Genomic DNA, 21,822 nt, shown 5'->3' with positions numbered 1-21,822 from the left:
GGCATAAAAAGTCCACTGATTTGCCCAATCATACCCTAGACAGTGGGAAAACCAGAAGTCTGGGTTCTTGATCCTTACATCAGTCTCTTTTCACTCAGTGTTCAGTAAAAAAGCTATCTACATCCATGACATGACACCAGACTGTATGTTCTGTATGTACAGAACACCAGAAAAATAAAAAAATTAAAGATACAGATTGAGTCTGTAGCAATCTTTTCTCCCTCTAAAATAAACAGACCTCAGGGGATCCCTGGGTGGCTCAGCGGTTTGGCGCCTGCCTTTGGCCCAGGGTGCGATCCTGGAGTCCCGGGATCGAGTCCCGCGTCGGGCTCCCGGCATGGAGCCTGGTTCTCCCTCTTCCTGTATCTCTGCCTCTCTTTCTCTCTATGTCTATCATAAATAAATAAATAAATCTTAAAATAATAAAATAAAATAAAATGAAATGAAATAAAATAAAATAAAATAAACAGACCTCTAGGTATGGGTATAACACACCATAAGAGTTTCTAAATTTCTAAAAAAAAAAAAAATAAATAAATCTTTATGTCAAAGTTTGTGCTTTGTAAGAAACTACATTCCAAAGAAACAATACTAAAACATCTAAAACCATACAATATGTGAACTGTGTTGGAGAGAAAGAACATCTCCTAGAACAGATATGCTTTTAGAAGTCTTCTTAGGGAGAACAGGAAGCTCATTTACTCATCCTGCTATCAAAGACATTAATAGTTAATTCTTAGAGCCCACTCTGTATTCATCCCTCCTTGCTTTCTCCTAACAATTTCTATCTTCACAAACTGGATTCCAATAGAGTTTGGAATTCACAACACTATCTAACATTAAATCTCTTTCAAAAAATAAATAAATAAAAAATAAATAAACGAATGTCTTTCATACTGTAAACAGTTTACAAATGCTAACTCAAGAGGTAACATTGTTGTTTTAAATATTTCCCTGGCTTTGTTTTCCTCCAGCATAAAATAACCCAAACAGGAAACAGAGGACAAGAAAATACAGAGAAGAGGCAAATTTCACTGATTCATAATATTCTAAATGATATCTAAGTGATAATATTATGTGACAGTGTCAATGCAACTAAGTAGATTTGTATTTAATATTAGAGTTTTTCCTATGGGAAAAAAATGTTCTAGTAACATTTTAAGATCATTTGTTTAATTATGCCACTTCTTCTCCAACAAACAAAATGCATGTAAACTAGGACTCTATATATTTTTCATAAATTGGTTTCAGAGATATTTGAGCAGTTATAAATGAAAAAATTATTCATCACAGCCTTCTTGAATCGTATGGCACTACAGATCACTGTAGCCAATTATTTGGCTAATTCAGGGGCTATGAAAGTTAACAGTCATTTTGGAAAATAACTGTAAAATAAAATTTCCCTTATGGAATCTAAAACTAGATTTGCCAACATTTCTAAATGATTTTATTTTCTAATATTTTATAAATATTCAAAAGAAAATATTTGATAACAACCAACGTAATTTAGGACTCCTACTCTTCAGACTAACATACCACAAGCTTCTAAACTAAGAAAAACCAGCAACTTAAAGGAGATTTGACTATAGGAGTATTCCAGTCCTCCTCCAGTTACGCTGTACTTTTTTCTAATATAATTAATGACTGGTATATATAGACTATTTCTCAAGGAGAAATGCCTCCGGAAAAAAATGTGAATTCTAAAGTCAAATGCAAAGGGAACAGATAAGACTAAAATCAGAGGAGAGAGAATTGTATGTCAAGCTGTCAGTGAAAATTAGGCAAAATTTTGCTATACAAAATTTGGTACTTGGGCACTCTATTTCTGTACCTATACATTTCTAAGTTTCAAACAAAATGCAGATTTTTAAGCAATCCATACACTACAGCGTTACACCTACTTACAACAGAAAATACTGTCATAGTGGACTTTAGTCCCTATTACCTAAAAGCTTTTGAAAATCCATCACAATAAAAAAAAAAGAAAATCCATCACAATAAACTGCTATAAGAAAATAAATAAATAAATAAATAAACAAACAAACAAACTGCTATAAGTTTGCTAACCAAATATGTGGCATGTGTTTAATTTACTCTTACAAATTTTGCTGACAAATCTCTGTAGATTATATCCGCATTGATACATTTATCCCAAAAATCTCATATACATATGGGAAATCCAAGTCAAGTATCATTCCACTCAATTTAACAAAGCAACTAGAACGTGCAAGCTCTACATTAAAAGTCATATTTATTTTTTGTTTTTAAAAGATTTTATTTATTTATTCATGAGAGACACAGACACAGAGAGAGAGGCAGAGACACAGGCAGCAGGGAAGTAGCCTCCATGCAGGGAGTCCAACGTGGGACTCGATCCCAGGACCCCAGGATCATGCCCTGGACCGATGGCAGCACCAAACTGCTGAGCCACACAGGCTGCCCTAAAAGTCATATTTAAACAATTCTGACTGAAACCTATAATAATATGATTTATATGATGATTCAATACATATTATAAAAGAAATAAACATCACAAAGCAATAATCCCTCTTACTGCTTGAACTCTTGTCATTTTCTATTTTATTTAAGTTTTTAAATGCTGATTGTAGCCCACTAAATTGATTTTACAATCCACCCACGGGTCACAATCTGAAGTCTGAAACACTATGATAACCTGCAAGCGTGTAAGGGATATAAAAAATGGTGATGACACTGTTTGACCCCCTGGATCTGCCTGTATCAGATAAACTCCATGACTACTAAGTTACACACCCCTGGAAGTACATTTTAGCTAAAGACAGAAGGTTCATATCATTTATTTAATCTTAAACTGTACCCCAAAAGTCAGAGATGTATATAAATTTGTACATCAGTCATATATTAGCAGTACTAAAAAAATGCAGAGCTAAAATGAAATGAGAAAGATTACTTCAAACTGGGAATTCTGGAGAAGACTTAAAATGCGGAATTTGAGACAATTCTGGAGTATCAGCTGGACTTCCACAGGACAACAGGGAGAAGAACAGCCCTGGTCTGGAAAGTACCAGAGATAACAGAAATAAAGGCAAAAGTAGAAGAGTACAAACAATGTCCAAGAACAGAGGTATTCCACTGAGGCCGAGAATAAGATTTGTGGGTGGGCATGACATTTCCAGTTTATCTTTAAAAAAAAAAAAAAAACTACTCTCATGTGTCTAACACTACTGAGAAATCATCCCTCCACCTCGACAAACTCTTTTGGTTCAATGGTGCAGAACCTTGTTTCTCTTTCTTACTCCTTATTAGGTCCTTGATCTCTGTCTTCTCCAGGCAAACTTTTCTCCTTGTACAAGCACCAGTTATTCTCATTTACCACTAGTATTCACTGTTATCTGTAAGAGGAGCTGGCCAATTTTTTTCTATAAAGGGTCAGAGAGTAAATAAACACTTCAGGCTTGGCAGACCAAGGGGAAAAAGAAAGATAGTAAGACAGAAAACAAATTTCCATACATTTTTATTGGCAAAAGTCAAAATAAAATAATAAGTGATTTTGAGTTTTGTAATATAGGTGTATTAACCAAAAAATGTAATTCTTTTTGTGGGGAAGGAGAGTATGTTTGCTTAATTGGAGCTCAAAGTCAGATTTTTTCCCTATCATCAAAATCTTATGGCTAATGTTCCTCTCCAAGTGTTGATCTGCAATGAGAGTTAACATATTTCATCTGTGAAAATATCCTCACAAAGATGGCTACTGGTCGCAATTCATGAGCATATAATTTTAATTGAGCATATTCCTCACTTGGAAGGCATTTACAGAATGCTATTAAATTCTTGATACTTGTGGTTCCAACATGCTGATACACTGCAGATGAATCACTTCTAGCTAAAGGTTAGGTGGAGGGTCACAAGTGCCAGTAACCGGGTTTTGAACTAGGGACATTTCCTTAGCTCTTGCATCAAATCCCAAAACCTGATGCTAACTATAGTTAGATCTCAAAAGGTCTATCTGCTGCAAATCTGTGGGAAATAGAGATCTCATCTTTTTACTTGTGACAGCATGAGAATTAGATAAAGCACCTTGACATTACTTGTGATTCCTACAAATGTTAGCTGTCAAAATTACTTCACCAGAGTGTAAGTTTTACATGTAAGTGCGGTTTCATCTTATAATTCTAGATAAAATTTATTTTTAAAACATATCAAGTCTACAGAAAAGCTCATTTCAAAGATATTCAATATTTGTAATAATGGTTGTGGGTGAGATTTTTTTCTTCATCAATGTTTCAATCGTGGCCCTTTGCAACAAAATATTAACACTGAAAAAGCACTAAATGGCTGAATGTATATAGCAAGTGAGGATATTCAGTTTTGATTTCTCACAAAAATTCACGGATATGATAACAGTGCTTCCATAAGACTAAATGAAGCTCACTGGTGATATTACTGTTTCAAAAAAACAAATGACAGATTCAAATCTACAGAGCCGAAAAAAAAAATGAGAAATTCAAATATTTGCTGCCAACCACCTGCCGATTAATAAGTGATGAGTACCTATGGGGTTTGGGCATCTCACATGTTTACATAATTTGTAAAGCTGTCTGACCAAGTCTCTTCCTGCTCCACATGTATTTTTACCACTCTGAGTTGTAATACATCATAGCAAACTCCAATGCAGGTTGTAGCAAATTAGTGTTTCCTCAACTTCTGTGAACATATTATTGGCTATAATTATTCCACACGAACTATTAATAAAGGCTATTCCTCAGGACTACCCCTCAAATCACAATGAAAGAGCAGGACCTGTAACCTCTTTAACTTAGAAGCCAAAAGCAACCCACTCAAAATCATTTCCTGGTTTTAAAATCAAACAATGATGTTTTTCCCAATGTACCCCATTCTTAAAGCAACTGTTCTTGCCAAAGGGCTAATAGTGCAAGACAAGTTTATTTTCCATGAACACATTTCTTTGGCTCCGGCAGTCAAATGTAATTTAATTAACTCAACACTGGTAAATGGCCTTCCTGCCTGGCTAACAAACGAGCCACTCAGGAGCTCACAAAGGCTCATTTTGCCTTTTTGTGAAAGTTCTGCTGTGATAAGATATTGTTTTACATTTTTTTACTTTCCGGATGGCTGCCTTCCTGTGCACTGGGAAGGCTGCAAGGGGTGCTCGGTTTGGCCACGTGGACGCCCGCCATGCTAGCAGGACAGCCTCGGTGTGGATGCACAGTAACACCAGGCTGGCTTTTAATTTGTTAACAATATAACCCACACTCCACTGTGCCTGAAAAGTAAGGTATGTGAAGTCTGTGTGTGTACTGTCAATAACAAGAGTATTAAAATCATAGTATAGCAATGTGTATAGCACCAGAAATACTATGAAGTCGTAACTGTCACAGAAATTTGTAGCCTGCTGAGCAGCAGTGCACAGCATCCAGAGTTAATGCATATGTATGGTGTTCCCCTCTAACATAAGAAGCCAACTCTGCCATCATTGTGCAACATACAGATCAGCAAGCATGGCTGCATCCCAACAGAACTTTACGGACACTGAAATCTGAATTTAATATAACATTTGCATGTCACAAAATATTCTTTTGATTTTTCAAATATTTAAAAATATTACAACAATTCTTAGCTTGTGGGCTGTACAAAAATATAGGTGGGTCAAATTTGAGCTGCAGATTGTAGTTTGCCAAAAACTGATCTACAAGATAAGAACCCTATAAGATATATATAGTGCTATTTACCCTCAGGAGCACCAGACTTATATCCCTAAGTCACTAAGTGGATCACACAATACTTCAAACCCAATACATACCAAATTAAACTAATCACCTTCCCTCTGCTCTAAAGTTTCCCTTCCCAAATATATTTCCTAACTCAATTCATCAACGACTAAGCACTGAAAACCACAAGTCAGATGCTGGAGAACTAATAATTTTTCACACTCTCCCCTGAAGCCTTTCCTGAAATCAGAATCGATCCTAGATCCTCAGCATCCACCACTGTCTGAAGCACCATTTTGTACTCCCTCCCTTTCGCTACCGTAATTACACTGGCTTCTTCCAGTCCCTCAAACACATCTCTTGTCCCCTCCCACCACAGACTCTCCACAGTCCTCAAACAGCAGTTTCACACTTTGCTCTGTGCGAGACACCTAAGTCATCACGAGGGGAGGCAGAAGGAAGAAGCTAAGAAACCAGTTAAGACCTCACTGTCTTGGCTTGCAGACATAATGTCATTCTAAAATATACACAAGAGTTCCATGACCAAGAAAATCCCATTGTTTTGAAAAACATGGATGTAAAAGTCTAATTTCTTTACTATAACATGTAAGGTGCTATATGATGTGACTCTCTGATCTCTCCAACCCCAACCCTTCATCCATCCTTCTCAGTGCAAACGAAACGAGCTTCAATTTCAACATTCTGGTTCACCAAGCCCTCTGCCTCTTCTCCCTTCTTGGTTTAACTAATTTATATTTGTCCTAGAAGTGTCCCCATTGACTTCACACCTTTGAAGAAATGTTACACATTCTTCATCTGAAATAATCTGAAAGTATCATTTACTTGACTTTGGATTCACTATCTTACCTTGGATCCTTTGTCTTACTACTGAATCTCCAGAATCTAGAGAACAATGCCAAGCAGATGGCACATGTCCAATAAACACCCATCATGTGAATAAGACATCTTATTCATTTTATACCCCAGTATACAATGTTGTGTCTGGCACACAGCAGGAGCTCAACACACACATGCTAAAAAAAACCCAAAATGAAAACTTGGGCCTGGAGATCAAGAACCTCAATCAGTAGGCCCAGGAGTTGTACACCCAGTGGTGGTGGGTTCCCTGTTCCCTTGTTGATCCCTTCAATCTTGAATTAGCCGTGATTCTCATATTTCAATATTCCTCTGACCTCATTCCTAACTTCCTCTGTCATGTGGTTTGTGATGTCCATATAAAATCAGATGAAGTATAGATTTTTTTTTAAGATTTTATTTATTTATTCATGAGAGACACAGAGAGAGGCAGAGACATGGGCAGAGGGAGAAGCAGGCTCCCTGTGGGGAGCCCGATGTGGGACTCAATTCCATGACCACAGGATCACGATCTGAGCCAAAGGCAGACGCTCAATCACTGAACCACCCAGGCGTCATGCAGCCTAGATTTTAAATGTGGCTCTCTACTTCAAGCAGCACATGGCCACTTTGAAAAATTTGTAAAGTGCCAAATAGCCATAGAATACTACAAATAAAACATATTGGGAAAAGCACGAAAAGAAAAATCCTGAACACCTTTTAAAGAATCTGAATGTTGGGATTTAGTTTAGACTTGTTTATTAAAAAGGATAAAATATTCCAGTGGAAAGCTATCAAATTACTCAGGGTGGGAGGATATATTAAATACACAATTTATATGCTGTGAAATTCGTGCTTTTCTAAATAACTACATTTAAATAATGCTTAGAAGAGAATAATACTAAATTCTGCCAATAAAAATTTAATAAGAATATAGAAACACATAGAAATGATTCTTACTAAATTATTGTCATCCTGGAAAGCATAATGCAGAGTTGTAATCCATTTATTATCTCCATTCACTAATACATCCCTTTCTTCACGAAAACATGCTGTCTGAAAAGGAAAAACAATTTTTTTTAGTCAGAGGACACTTTATGTAAAATATATTATGCAAACAATTGCTTAATATGTTTATTATACTTTCTGTCCTGGAAATGGAGTATGTTTATTATACTTCCTGTCCTGGAAAAAGAATATGTTTATTATACTTCCTGTCCTAGGAAAAGAATACATCCAATATGATATGACTTTTCAATAAGTCAAGCTCTCTCAGAAAGCAGACAATGGGAATAGTACACTTGAAAACATTTTATATTAAAAAATATGGCTGTAGTTTAAAAAAAAAACAGAAAAAAAGCACATATGCATTTAATGACCACAGTCCAACCTACCATTCAGATAATATAAACGTTAACATTTTGCCACCTTTACTTCTGTTATTTTTAAGGAAATAAAATACAAGTTGTAGTCTTCCTCTTCTTTACATATTTCCCTTCTTTCTTCCTGATAAAATGAATAATCCAAAGTTACTATACACACTATGTTCTTTCCTTCATATACTTTGATCACACATTTTTCTGTCTAAAACAACAGAATTGTTTTGCATTTTGAAAGTTTACATGAATGTCATAATTTTATCTATCCTTCTACAACTTGATTGCTTCTTATTCAATGATGGCTATTTGGCTATTTTCCTTTTTTTTTTTTGTTTTGTTTTGTTTTGTTTTGACTATTTTCCTTTCAATTGCTATGACATTCCCTTGTCTGAATATACCAGAATTTATGTATGCAAACCCAAACCAGGAAAACATAGGTCACTTCCAATTTTCGTTTTATGATGTTGCAATGAATATATTTGTACAAATGTACAAGAATCTCCTCGGGGTGTACACTTAGAAGTCAAAATGCTAGCTACAAGCATTTTCCACTTTACCAGACATAGCCAATTTTCTCTAAGTGTATATCGATTACTACCCTCAACCCAGTGTAGAAATCTCCTTTACTCCCCCACATCCTCAACTGCATTTAGCATTATTAGGCTTTTAAGTGTGTCAATAGGATGGCTGTAAAACTATACTTCACTGTTCCTTTCATCAACATATTCCTAATTCCCCATGCATATAAACAGCTTTACATATGCTTTTTTTTACATATGAACTTTCTCTATGAATTGTTCATTCCCTTTGTCCATTTTCTCTAATGAATTATCTTTTTCTTTTTGATTTGTAAAAGTTTTAATTTAATTCTGAAACCCTATTTCCACTATTATAAGGGTACATTCTGAGAACCTTAGAAATGTATGGCTAACAATAATAATTTTATATGATACACTATAATTCTATAATTTATCATCTTCAAGGTTTCAATTTTTAAAACCCCACTATGCCAGCAAGCTCAAAAAGAACTGACAGGTAAAGTAAAACAAAAAACAAAAAACAGCCCCATACTCACATTGTCACGGGTGTCCAGAGGTCACCACCAGCTACTCTGCTGAGTATTTTCTCAGAAAATTTCTCTGTAAGCATGAACATGAGCACGCACATGCACACAGACAATATTCATATGGTACCTCTTTTCTTCACACAAATCAGATCATAGTGCTCCATAAGTTTCTTTTTTCAAGTATACCTGAACAGTTTCAAGTATACCTGAACAGTTTTCCACACCAGTACAGAGACCCACCTACCTCTTCTTCATGGCTGCAGGATATTCCATGCACACTGAAAAATCATCACACAGTATCCTATCTACAGGAAATACTTACTTATTCCCATTAAAAAATTAATAATTATGTTTGCTATCAACATTATTTTACCCTAATTAGGTACCTTAATTTTTCCAGGTATTCCCATAAATTTTATTTGATGGGAACTTCCAAAAGTCATGCATGAAATAGCACCAGAGAAAAATTTTAAAACAATTAAAGCTTAAACCAAATAAATGGGCAGTTTTACCTGCCAATTCAACTATCTAAATCCACAGCATTACATGCTGGTTGACACACTCACTGCTAAATTGTGTTTTACAATTTTAGTGACCTGGGTTATAGTTTGCCACTAATGGTTCTGAGAGGGGTAAAGATGGTCAGAGCCCAGAAAGCCTCCATTCTCCTGGCTTTATCTTATTATGACAGCCTTCTGAAACCTCACAGACATTCTAGCTAAATTCTAATAAACGTGATTGGTGGCTCCAAACTCAATAAAGCTCCAAAGACTTTTTTGTCAATAGATTAAACTTTAGTACATTCTCATCTATTCCAAACCCTTCAGTGAAAAAATAAATTAAAAAAATTAAAATATAAGCTATGACCTAAAACTTCAAACACATACAAGAGAGAAGAGTAAAAGCACCTCCTTCCCACAATGGCCTCATCAACCAGCCAACTTCAACAATGATGTTACCGTTCAATCTGGTTTCATCACGTACACCCTCACCTCCTCAAACCCAGTACTGCACCCTTCACATACCATGACCCTCCCTCCATGTACATGTGTGTGCATGCACATGTACACACATGCACAGGGTTTTTTCTTTTTTTGAAGCAAATCCCAGACGTCATGCAATTTTATCCCTAAGTATTTAGGTGTTAAACTATCCATAATGATGCCTCAGATACTGAATTTAGATGTACAGCATCATGTTCTTTTCTGCTTCAGTATGTCTCATGGTCCTCAGCTGTCACAACTAGGGGATGTGAGGGTAATGGCAATCTACTAGAAAGAGGCCAGGGATGCTGTTACACATCCTACAATGCACAGGACAGCCCCTACAGTAATCATCTGGCCCCAAATGTCATAAGTGCCACTGCTGAGAAACCCTGTTCTAAATCAATATTAACCAAACCACAATGCATGCATACCACAAAGTTCATGAAGTTATACTGAGGGCTCCACATGGATAAAGGCTATAATAATGTCTATTTCTACCTTTAAAAATTTTTTTTAATATCCTCCTTTAAAAGTAGAATATGAATATATAAGAATGTAATAAATATGTAGGAAGGGTTACTGGAGGTCACAGAGCTTCTTCAGATTCTGTCACAGATGAGGAGACAAGAAGGGATGGTTGACACACTAACCAAGTTTGTAAATGATCAACAGCAGGGCCAGGCGGCTCTGCACCTGTAAAATTAGTTAGCAGGTATTCAGCCACCCAGGAATAGAAAGAGAGAAGGTATCCTGCTACCTTCAAATAATGCATGTCCCACTAGTTCTATATTTGTTATATGCCTTAAATGGAAATAAATACAGCTAAAAAGGTTGGAGGTATGTCTTTGAAAAAGTGTATAAAGCATCAACAACACACAGGTTACAAATCGAGACATTTTGCTGCTCATCTGTAAGTGATTAAGCATCACTGGTAGGCCCAGTTTTCCAAAGCCAGATCATGGTCAGAACAGGGTTTTTTTTTTAAAACATTTAAAAAAGGACTTGATAACTCAAGCATAGAAATACAACTCTACTCTACTCCTACATGAATCTCTCTGTAAAAATTTTAATGTAGAATTTCTTCCTAAAAGACGAAAGTTTCAAGTAGTTTGAGGAGGGTTCCTTTCAAATATCGAACTAGCCTTTTTATACCTGAAGTAAATGCCACTGGGTCATGGTGTATGCACAAGTCTTTTCATACACTGCTGAATTCTATCTGCTAACATGTTGGATATTTGTATCTATGTTCACAAAGCACTGTGGTCTTTAATTTTCTTTGTATGGTCCCTATTTGGTTTCTCTATTGGAATAACACAGAATGAGTGTTGCCCTCAGGCCCCAAGGTCCACCTTCTCCTGCCTTTTAGAATCTCCTTAAATTTCTTTTATATAGGGATCCCCGGGTGGCACAGCGGTTTGGCGCCTGCCTTTGGCCCAGGGCGCGATCCTGGAGACCCGGGATCGAATCCCACGTCGGGCTCCCGGTGCATGGAGCCTGCTTCACCCTCTGCCTATGTCTCTGCCTCTCTCTCTCTCACTATGTGCCTATCATAAATAAATAAAAAAAATTTTTAAAAAAATTTCTTTTATATATAAAATGTCAAGGGTCTCTAAAACTGTACTTAGTGGGAGGAATATGAAGAAATATACCTATTCCATCTCATCCCAGAAAGAGAATATATTAATGGTTTTTAATTCAATAAAATAATTTAATTTCCAATTGTTCCTTATCTTCAACTTTGCCACTTCTGTAATGAAAGCTAACCCTGTGATCCTTCCTTTTCTTCTAATTCTCCCCAACACCAACTTCATAGAAAATAGCACAAATTTTAACTCATAAAAACTTCTAATGCTGAAACACTAAGCTTACTACAATTATGATTTCTGTGAAACAATTAGAACAGACTTATTTGCTATTTCTTACTAATAATATTTGTTGCTCCAGCTGCTGGCGGTGCTGCCAGCACCTGCAGGCTCTACCTCAGCTGCAAGTGCTCTACGATCCCAAGGTTATGTCCTCCTGTGGATGGCCCAGAGTCCATGAATGAATAAGGCAGGTGCGAAAAAGGTCAGTCCATGGGCCTCAGGCGGGACTCCGAAGGACCATTTCTGCTCCACAGCTCCCCGTGAGACAGCTTGACTTCCCCCTGAACATGATGTTTCACCTTTCTATCAACAGCCATTTCAGAAGAACACCCTAATTCAGTCTCCCTATGGGCTTCCTGGAAAATCCAACCAGTGACAAAAGGCAATTTAGTCTTAAGGAAGTTCAATAGAGTCAAAATAATGCCAGAGAGTGATGTAAAAGTTTCCAAATACTTTTCTCATCAGGACACTGTTCCAGGGAGGCTACCTCTGGGAGGCAGGGAGGGGCTGCACCCCATGGGGTGGACTCAGAGAGGGCTTCTATTTTATCTGTAACGTGGCACCACTCGTTTTTATAAATACTCTATGTGTACTTCTCTTGTGCAGGTTTTGTCAGGAGACTCACAGAAGACAAAGCTGAAAGCAAAAACTTGCCCCAAAGGTTAGTGATCGATTCTACATGATGGAACATAAATGATTAGCTTTCACTTCAAGTTTTGTTACATTTTTCAAATTTCTCCACAGAAACAGATGAGGTATTTTACTACTGCCACATCTATCACCAAGGGAACCATTTTTGCTTTTCTCTATATGTTCAGGGTTTTTTTTTGCCCCCCAGGTTGCTGCTACCAGTACTGGTGGATAAAGAAAGGTTTCTAAGGGCTAATTTCTCATTAGAGAAATCTTACTTCCAGAGCTAATGTTCAGTCTACACAACAGTATGATCCTCCTACAAATTCAAATACTGAAATACTTCCACACTGAGGCCCCTGAGGACCCTGTCTGGCCACTCACCATGATCTCACAGAGCAGGAGACCCCCAGAATCCCTTCCCAAATCTAGGCGTAACGTCAGTTCTGACCATAGCATAACAGCTATGAGATAATTTTAACATCACTCCCATCATTCCCTCATATCTAGCATCAACATAAAAACACTGGCAATTCTTGCAATAGATTTTGCTACCATCCTTTCATAATATAAAAAATATACATTTAACTGTATAATTAGCAATAAAGAGAATTCTTAGAGGGCACATTCAAAACTCCTGTTGACTTCCACTTTGAGCAGAACACAGATAAATACAGAATAATATAAACGAGTTACATCAAGTTGGAAATCCATTATTGCAAAATTTCTCCCTATAAAATAAACTGGTTTCCACACCTCCTTTTCACAAAATATACAAGTCCCACATTTAGTTTTCAGACAATATGAAATAAGCATCACAGATTATAACTTTTTATGTTTATTTTTTATGCATTATAACTTTTATCATTACTCTGTCACAATTGTAAATTGTAGAACTTATCTCATACGTCTTAAAAATAAATGCCACCATAGATACAATGTTAGTAAATGATATCTATAATTTTATAGGTCTCTAAAATTACTTCTGAAACATTAAACATTCCAATAAACAGAATCTTACCTCAGCCCTTTTCAGCATTTCCCATTTATTCAATATTTTCATGGCAAATACTTTATCTGCATTTTTTAGTTTCACTACAGCAACCTAGAAAAGGAAAGACAACTTTTAAAATACGACAATGTAACAAAACTTTTTCAGTCATCCATTTTCCTTTTTCCTCTCTGTAAGAAAATAAATACCAACATTATCAATGACTTCCATGCAGTTCATAGTCTAAGCTCCAAAATCAAATAATATTGTCAGTTGAAAAGGTGACATTAGTCAACATGTGCCAAACATGTTAAGTGTATTTTTAACCCTGTATCACTGTTACATCCTCTTCTTCAAGTTCTCTGCTCTGGAATTTAACTTGACATCTACTGTCACTAGGAAATTGACCAAAATGTACAACACTGAAGTAACCAGAGCTTACTGAGTACTGCATGCCAAATTCCAACACAGTGCTACAGGAAATGCAGCTGCCAAAACAAGTACGTTTTGTGGGAATCAAATAGTATAAAATAAACTGAAAATGATATTATTTTTCACACCACATATTCTTACCCACTGTACAACCCCCCACCTCTCTCTCTCTCTCTCTCTCTCTCTCTCTCACACACACACACACACACACACACACACACACACAAACACCCCCGAAGATCAATTAAGGCTAATGACTCTACAAAATTGCAGACTTCACACATTCCTTTCCAACATTAAAAGGAACAAATATTTTTGTATTTTGTAATTCAGTTATGGATCAAAAAACTGTCAAATTTAAATAAATAAGCCTCAACAAACTGACTCCATTTGTTTTTACCTCTCTGCTTTGGTTTTACTAGCTGATCTCCAAGGGCCCTTCCAGCTCACTGGGGATGCTGCAAGGCTGAGATAGCACTGCAGAAGGGGGAATCAAGGTTGTTTCCAGTCACTGGGGGCCAGGATGAGGAAGACAAATACCCTAACATGTGGCAAGAGAGAACAAACTACATACAGCATGTCTTCAAACAGATCAAAGGGATCCTGCCAAGGATGGAGACTGGGTTTAAACTCAAGTGTTGAAATTTTTAAAATCTTAATGGCAAATGTACATATTAGGAACATTTAATAAATTTATATTTGGATTAAATTACAATAAATGTAATATGACTATATAATTAAAACTACTGTATAATACTATATAAACTAGGATATTTCTTGGTAATTGTCATAAATGGTTATAATGACTTGTGATTATAGTTTTTCACAGTTAAAATGGTAGGAAAGAAGACGGGTATCTAGATTTCAAGTGCAATCACTTCAGTCTTAGTCATTTCTGGTCCTATCTACAGAAATGATGGGTCAGTTAAATTGTTCTCCCATTGCTTCATGCTCAAAGAAAGAGGACTGTCCGTGACACAGAAACAACCTGAATGTCCATCAACAGATGAATAAAGAAAATGTGGCACACATATACAATGGGATATTATTCAGCCATAAAAACAGAAGGAAATCCTGCTTTTACGACAACATGGATGAACCTGGAGGGCATTATGCTAAGTGAAATAAGCCAGACAAAGAAAAATAAATACTGCATGATCTCATTTACATATGGAATCTGAGAGTCAAACGCATAAAAACAGACTAGAATGAGGGTTGCCAGGGGCTGAGGAAGATGGGGAGATGTTGGTCAAGGGGTACAAAGCTCCAGTTATAAGATGAATACATTCTGGGGATGTGATATAAAGCATGGTGACTACAGTTAACAGTATTTTACTATATACTTGAAAGTTGCTAAAAAAAAAAAAAAAAGATGTTAAATGTTCTCACCACAAATTTTTTAAAAAGGTAATTCTGTGAGTGATATTAACCTTACTCTGCTAATCATTTTGCAACATATACATGTATCAAATCATCACTTTGTATGCCTTGCACTTACATAATGTTACATGTTAATTACATCTCAATAAAGATGGGGGTAAAATAAAGGAGTCTATGATAGAGAGCAAGGAAAAACCTGAAACATTGTTTCACCAAATCCTCTGAAAGGCTGGAAATACAAGTTTAGCTGCTCTGTAGACTCACATTATATGTTGAAAGTAAGCAAACAGGAGCACTGACTGAGCTCAACATGCTTACATTTAGGACAAGGAAGAGATTCTATCACTTAAGCCATCCTCATTCTGATTTAGGGAGGAATGGCTGAAAGACTCTAACACTTAAGATTTCCCATCCTCAGGTCCTTGTGAGAAGAGTACTCCTAGCTGTACATATCACTAGTTCTCTGTGTCTGAGTATGTATCTGGTAACTGGTAGGAGTACTAGTAGTACCCATGAACACATACTAAGTGTGCTCTAAATGCCAGATACTCTCCTAGGGGGTTTTATGCAGGTTCACAATCCCTTACCTGCAATTCTAAAGCCAAAAGATGTTCATAATTCACTTGGCAGCAGGTACTGACATTAGGCTAATTACAGTTTTTTTTGGTTTTTGGTTTTTTATTTTCATTTAGTATAAAGACAAATACGCTTCACTGCAGAAACACTAACACATCTGCTTTTGAGGTGCTGCTCCAAACCCCAACACGAGTCCTATGTAAACAAGAGCATATGCACTAAATTATCTTTCTACAATCCAAAATAGGGCAGCCCCGGTAGTTCAGCGGTTTGGCGCCGCCTTCAGCCCAGGATGTGATCCTGGAGACCCAGGATCAAGTCCCACATCGGGTTCCCTGCATGGAGCCTACTTCTCCCTCTGCCTGTGTCTCTGCCTCTCTCTGTGTCCCTCATGAATGAATAAATAAAATCTTTAAAAAAATAAATAAATAAAAATCCAAAATATCCTGGAACCCAAACCACCCCTGGATTATAGAGCTGTGAAGTGAATTAGCATTTCCTGTACAAACACTGAGCCAACATTTACTGTGGCTGTTCAGGGTAGCGGTAATAGCACTGCACTCTGCAGCCAGACCATTTGGTTTTGAATCCTGGTTGTGTAACTCTGGGCAAGTAACTTAACCTTTCAAAACTTCAGTTCTCTTATCAATGTAATAGGATTACTAGTAGTACTCATATAATTGTAGTAAAGATTTTAAAAATGTAGTAAAGATTAAAATAATTAATACAAGTATACAGTGCTTACCACTTAGCAGTGTTCAATAACTCCAGCTATTGTTATGTGTCAGGAATTGCACTAAAAAATAAACACATTCTTATCCAATCTCTTAACCATCATTTGCCCAACCCACAATACATAGCAGACATTATACATCCCAATTTATTCAATTTCTTTAACTGTGAAATAATTCTTCAATCTCTCCAACTCCAATCTCTTCAACTTCTAATAACTTTATACCCATGAAGCATAGAAATACAGCTAGGAATGTCCTCAACTAAAAAGATGTATAAGTAAAAATGAAGCCACAACATTTACTATAGTGTGGTTTCCAAGAGTAATCCATTAGTAATAGCTTAAATATTCCAAAAGATGAAATTTAATAAACATATCATAAAATAGAAAATTAGTCATATTTTTAAGAATATTCTTTTTTTAAGAATATTCTTAAAGAATACTATTTAATAGGCAAAAATGCAGAATAATATTCTGCTTGTAAGAAATTTATTAAAGCTGGCACACTGATTACTTTTTCTGTATATATACAAAATACTTACCTATGAATTTCTATGTCAGGTGAATAGAAAGACAGGAACCAAAATTTTTAAAGATGAGGTATTTCTAAGTGATATGATTTCTATTCATCTTTCTATGTTTTCTGTATGGAACATGCAAAATTTGAAGCATGGAATAGGACTGTGTGAAATACCACACCTCACCCTGGTCAGGAAATGACCACTAATTAATTATTGGGGTATTTAGTGTGGCCGGTTAGGGCCCAAATGGGACCCACTCTGAACACATGTGGCAATTAAGAGTGCCACACTGCTGCACGGTGACAACCATTCTTCATGCTACCTTTACAAAAGATTTATGAACTGCCTTAACTCTTCTCTGAAATGTGGTGGGATATAGAGAAATTTTAAAATATCAGTTCAGGTAATATTCATGAATTATCGAATTGATGACATAATAAGACAAGACCATGAAGCTGATGAAATGCTAAAATAAAATAAAACAAAACTCATCTTGCTTTTCTCCTCTAACACTACAGATCATTTTCATGTTCATGGCAGCAGCAAGAGACTCAGAAAAAATAGGCTTCTCCCAGGACTCTAACTTCAGGTTCTAGATTTTTAAGAACCACGGCCAATTGACATGCAAGAGGGCATGTATGTTAAAATGTCCTTTCTTACTTAACTTGATCAAAATAAAAAGTCCTCTGAGTATGGACTGAAAGTAAAGACTGAAGTTTAACACAGAACAAAGATGTACTTTATAAAAACACTAAACACAGAGATGTCTCTAAAGGCTTCATATTCAAAGTACTATGCTGGAAAAACTGTAAACACTACAGGAAAAAACCACGTGACACATGTTAAGAAATGAGTTCTTAAATACAGTTTAAGTGTCTGCACTTATAGCTACAACATTTAACATAGGATTTATCACACTATATTAAATAGAATTTCAATCTCCAGTAACAGTTCCCATGCAGGCCTCAAATCTAGTCTATGTTCAACATACCCAGAATTCACCTCCTCCAGTCCCTCCAAACAACCTGCCTTCATGTTCTGTCTGGACCATCCACTGGACCAGCCCTTCCACTCCTACACTTAACTCCCACGATCTATTCTCAACCTGGCAGTCTTAATGATCCTATTTCAATGTAGCTCAGATGGTAACACTCCTCTGCTCCAAAACTTCAACAGCTTCCCATGTCTCTCCAAGTAAAAGTCAACCTACTCTAACTTATAAGGCCAATGTATTCTGGTCATCCAACCTCCCAGATCTCATACATTCTCTCAATCTAGTGCACTCTGCTGCAGACACAATGGTCACCTGGTTTAATCCAAACTCCATGGCCTTTGCACTTACTGCCTAGGTCTCAAGTAGGCTCCCCCCAGAAAGTCACATGGTCTGTTCTCTCAAGCTCAGCTGAGAAGTGTCTCTTTGTAAACAGTCACTGTCCTGTCACACTTTCTATACCACCTCTCAGTTCCTTTTCCCCTTCACTATTATTATTTAATAAACTGTTACGGCATCAATATTATCAACTTCAAGTATACTACAAAAGTGATACTGAAACTCAAGTAAGAACAAGGCATTATGGGGCACCTGGATGGCTCAGTCGGTTAGGCATCCGACTCTTGGTTTCAGCTCAGGCCATGATCCCGCGGTTGTGGGATCGAGCCCTGCACTGGGCTCCACACTCAGTGCATTGTCTGCTTGAGATTCTGTCTCTCCCTCTGCCCCTCCTCCTGCTTATGCTCTAACATAAAGAAAAGTTTTTGAAAAAGGGCATTATGGTAAGATATATAAGTGTGTGTTTTAAGATTAAGTGTGTGTGTGTGAGATTATTCTAGCCCATGCTGCTCTCTTAATGACATGTGTGGCTTTTAAAGTCTTGATTTCACAACTTAGTCTTTATCTCCTTTTCTTTATTTCTAATGTACAATACCTACCATCATTTATTAATAATAATAATAATAATAATAATAATAAAATAAGAACAACTCTTATTTACAGAGCGCTTACTCTATGGTTGGCACTGGGCTGAGCACACTGCATCGACGACCTCAGTGAGCTCCAACTCTGAAGTACATCCTGCCGTGCTCCCTGCCCCGTTATACCACTAGCGCTTTTTACTAGTGTAACTACTGAACACCCCTAGAGGCCCTGGACAGACCTTGCCACTCATTATGCCTATCATCTTGACACCTATTAACATGTTAACGGTAATCAGTGTTAATATGTATGGAAATCAGTGTTTGTTTTTTATAATGTTCTGTTAGTGATCAGTCTGTGTTAAAAGTATTTACTAGGGGGAAAAAAACAGTCTCTTTAGCAAGCAAACTAAAAACACAACAAAGAATTTACTAAACAGCTACAAGATACTCTCCTTGGAGACACAATCTATACATAAGTAGCAATAGTCAGAATATTTAAAAACTGGCACAGCCTGGGCACCGGCCACTCAGAACAGACCTGGTTACCCGAATTCGGTGTGCCCATGACAGTGCACCCCTGGGGACTGAGGATCAACCCTGTAGGTGCAGGGGCTGCCAAAGTTGAATCATGCAGGAGAACTTAACACTGCTTTTACTGTCCCTCGAATCCCAGGAGAGCCAGGGTACAAGAATTTTTAAGGAAGAATGAACAGCTAAAAATAATTCTCCCTTCAGACCCTAGGACTAGCCTATGCAGACACGTAAGGGCCTAGTTATAGTAAGTAGAGGAAGCAAGCTAATTAAAAGCTTTTTGACACCTGAAGCAGGGGTAGCAGGCCAAAGCAGCAAGCTTTCCCAACAAGCTCTGAAGCCCAGAAGCCTTGAAGCTGCCGGAGCAAGGCTGGAGCAGGCAGAAGCGGTGAGCCACCAGGAAACTGTGGACAGGCAACACCCAGGGCGTAAGTTAAAGGTTTTCCTGAAAGCAAAAAGGAAAACCCAGCGTTAAGTTAAGCAGTAACTGACAAGTGAGTCGTAGAGAAGGTTCTTAACTGGCAGAGCTGCTGATTTTCTATTATATCTTGCTCCTTTAGTGTTTCCCATGACTTATGCATTTCTGGAAGGAGTTACATAGATTATGCTTTTATTTTCATAGTTTTCGTTTTTTAAGAAAAAGCTTAATTGCTAGAAATGCTGCTCCTATCAGATATCCATGCCAGAAGTGAGCCAGAGGCATATATAAACCTACTTACAAATTCCTGATAGAAGACAAAATACCATGAAGGAAATCGTTATCTCTGTAGGGTTGTCTTTGCACTTTACAATCTATCAGTTGAGAAATACAGGGACCTAAGGCCACCAGAGATACTTTCATCAGGAATGAATATGCAGTCAAGAGCTCACAATCCAGCCAATCCTGCCAATACTACTTTTCTATTCAAAATGCCCTCTATCTTAAAATAAGTAAATTATGTGCAATCTGTTACTTTTATTTTACATATTTTAACTGATATTCATATAGTACAAGAATATACGGGGAAAAAAAAGGAAGAAAAAAAAGCACCTTCCCACACTAACTCTCATATATCCTCAGCCGTGCATGAAGTCCTCTGAGTTGACTCTGGAGGTCACCAGCCCACGCCAGGCAGGACCTGTTCCTGGTCTCCGATGGCTGCGCTGTTGTCTGCCACAGCACGGTCCCCGGGGCCTTCAATCCGCCCAAGCATTAGACCTGAAGGACAAACATCACTATCTGCCTCACTTAATCCAATGTGTAAGTATAAATAATTCTCTAGTGCCCTATCCTTTTTTCAGTCCTTTTCATGAAAAAAAAAAATATATATATATACAATTTACTTTTACTATTGCTTTATTTCCACAGCTCAACCTCCACTGAACCCTAAAATCTACCTGCAGTCCCACCAGTAATACTCTGTCCTTTACCAATCTTCTAAAATACCCTAGGCCACCCTGTCACCACCATCTATCCTACCTTGTCCTATCCACCTGTCACCCCACAATTAATGACTGGTAGCCTACTTCATAGAAGATAGATCTTCACATTCCCTCACAACACCTTTAAATGTCTCTGTATTTCTACTTATCCTTACTTCTTTTCCTTTTTAACCCAAGGAAGAAAAGTCCCCACTATTCTCAAGGCTAACGACACCTCCCAAGACCTTGATTCTAGGCCCCCTCTTCCTTCTTACCCTTGTTCCATTAAAGATTTCTTTTTGGACTTCAAGCCCCCTTTCTTCTGCTTCCTGAATATCAATTGATAAACTTTTCCAAGACCTTCTCCCATCCGAAAACAAAAAAATAAAACCAGAAATTCACCACACTGCTACCCTCCCCTCAAGGAGCTGATATTACATCTCTTTTGCATTAGGCATCATTTCTCCATAAAGCACATTTTTAAAGAGTAGTATGTGCTTGCTTTTCCCACTTGTTCATCATTTATTTGTTTCCCAGTCTCTTCCAATCCCTTATTTCCATCTAGTTTCTATTTCACTCCACTGGACCAAAATTATTCTCTCAAAGATCCATAATGACCTAATTTCCAAGTAAAATCTATTGTTCTCAATTCTCATCTACTTCAACCTTTCTTCCACTGAACACTGCTGATAATCAGTATATTTTCCTATTTTTCTTTTACTTGTTAAATGTTCCCCAATGATCCCTACTCCACCTTTTTATATCCCCTCCCCTTCCTGACTTATCTATTCCAAGTGCCCCAGCTCACACCTATCTGCTCATGACTCCTAAATCCTGATCTAATATCTATACCC

General features: G+C 37.1%; 1 protein-coding gene across 10 annotated transcripts in view; it reads right to left on the bottom strand.

The window, feature by feature from the left end:
* The window catches only part of CDC42BPA (CDC42 binding protein kinase alpha), a 327,675-nt gene that overhangs the window by 211,263 nt on the left and 94,590 nt on the right, over positions 1-21,822 (bottom strand). For all 10 annotated transcript variants that reach the window (XM_055323638.1, XM_055323632.1, XM_055323630.1 and 7 more), the window contains exons 3-4: positions 13,511-13,594; positions 7,524-7,619 (exon numbers count right to left, since the gene is read on the bottom strand). In XM_055323638.1, coding sequence (XP_055179613.1) covers positions 7,524-7,619; positions 13,511-13,594 — 180 coding nt within the window. The remainder of the gene's footprint in view (positions 1-7,523; positions 7,620-13,510; positions 13,595-21,822) is intronic.

This window comes from Nyctereutes procyonoides, unplaced genomic scaffold, assembly GCF_905146905.1.
Source record: "Nyctereutes procyonoides isolate TBG_1078 unplaced genomic scaffold, NYPRO_anot_genome, whole genome shotgun sequence".
In the NCBI taxonomy this organism is placed as follows: Eukaryota; Metazoa; Chordata; class Mammalia; order Carnivora; family Canidae; genus Nyctereutes; species Nyctereutes procyonoides.
Note: the sequence above shows the minus strand (reverse complement) of the source record. Positions and strands in the feature narration are given on the sequence as shown.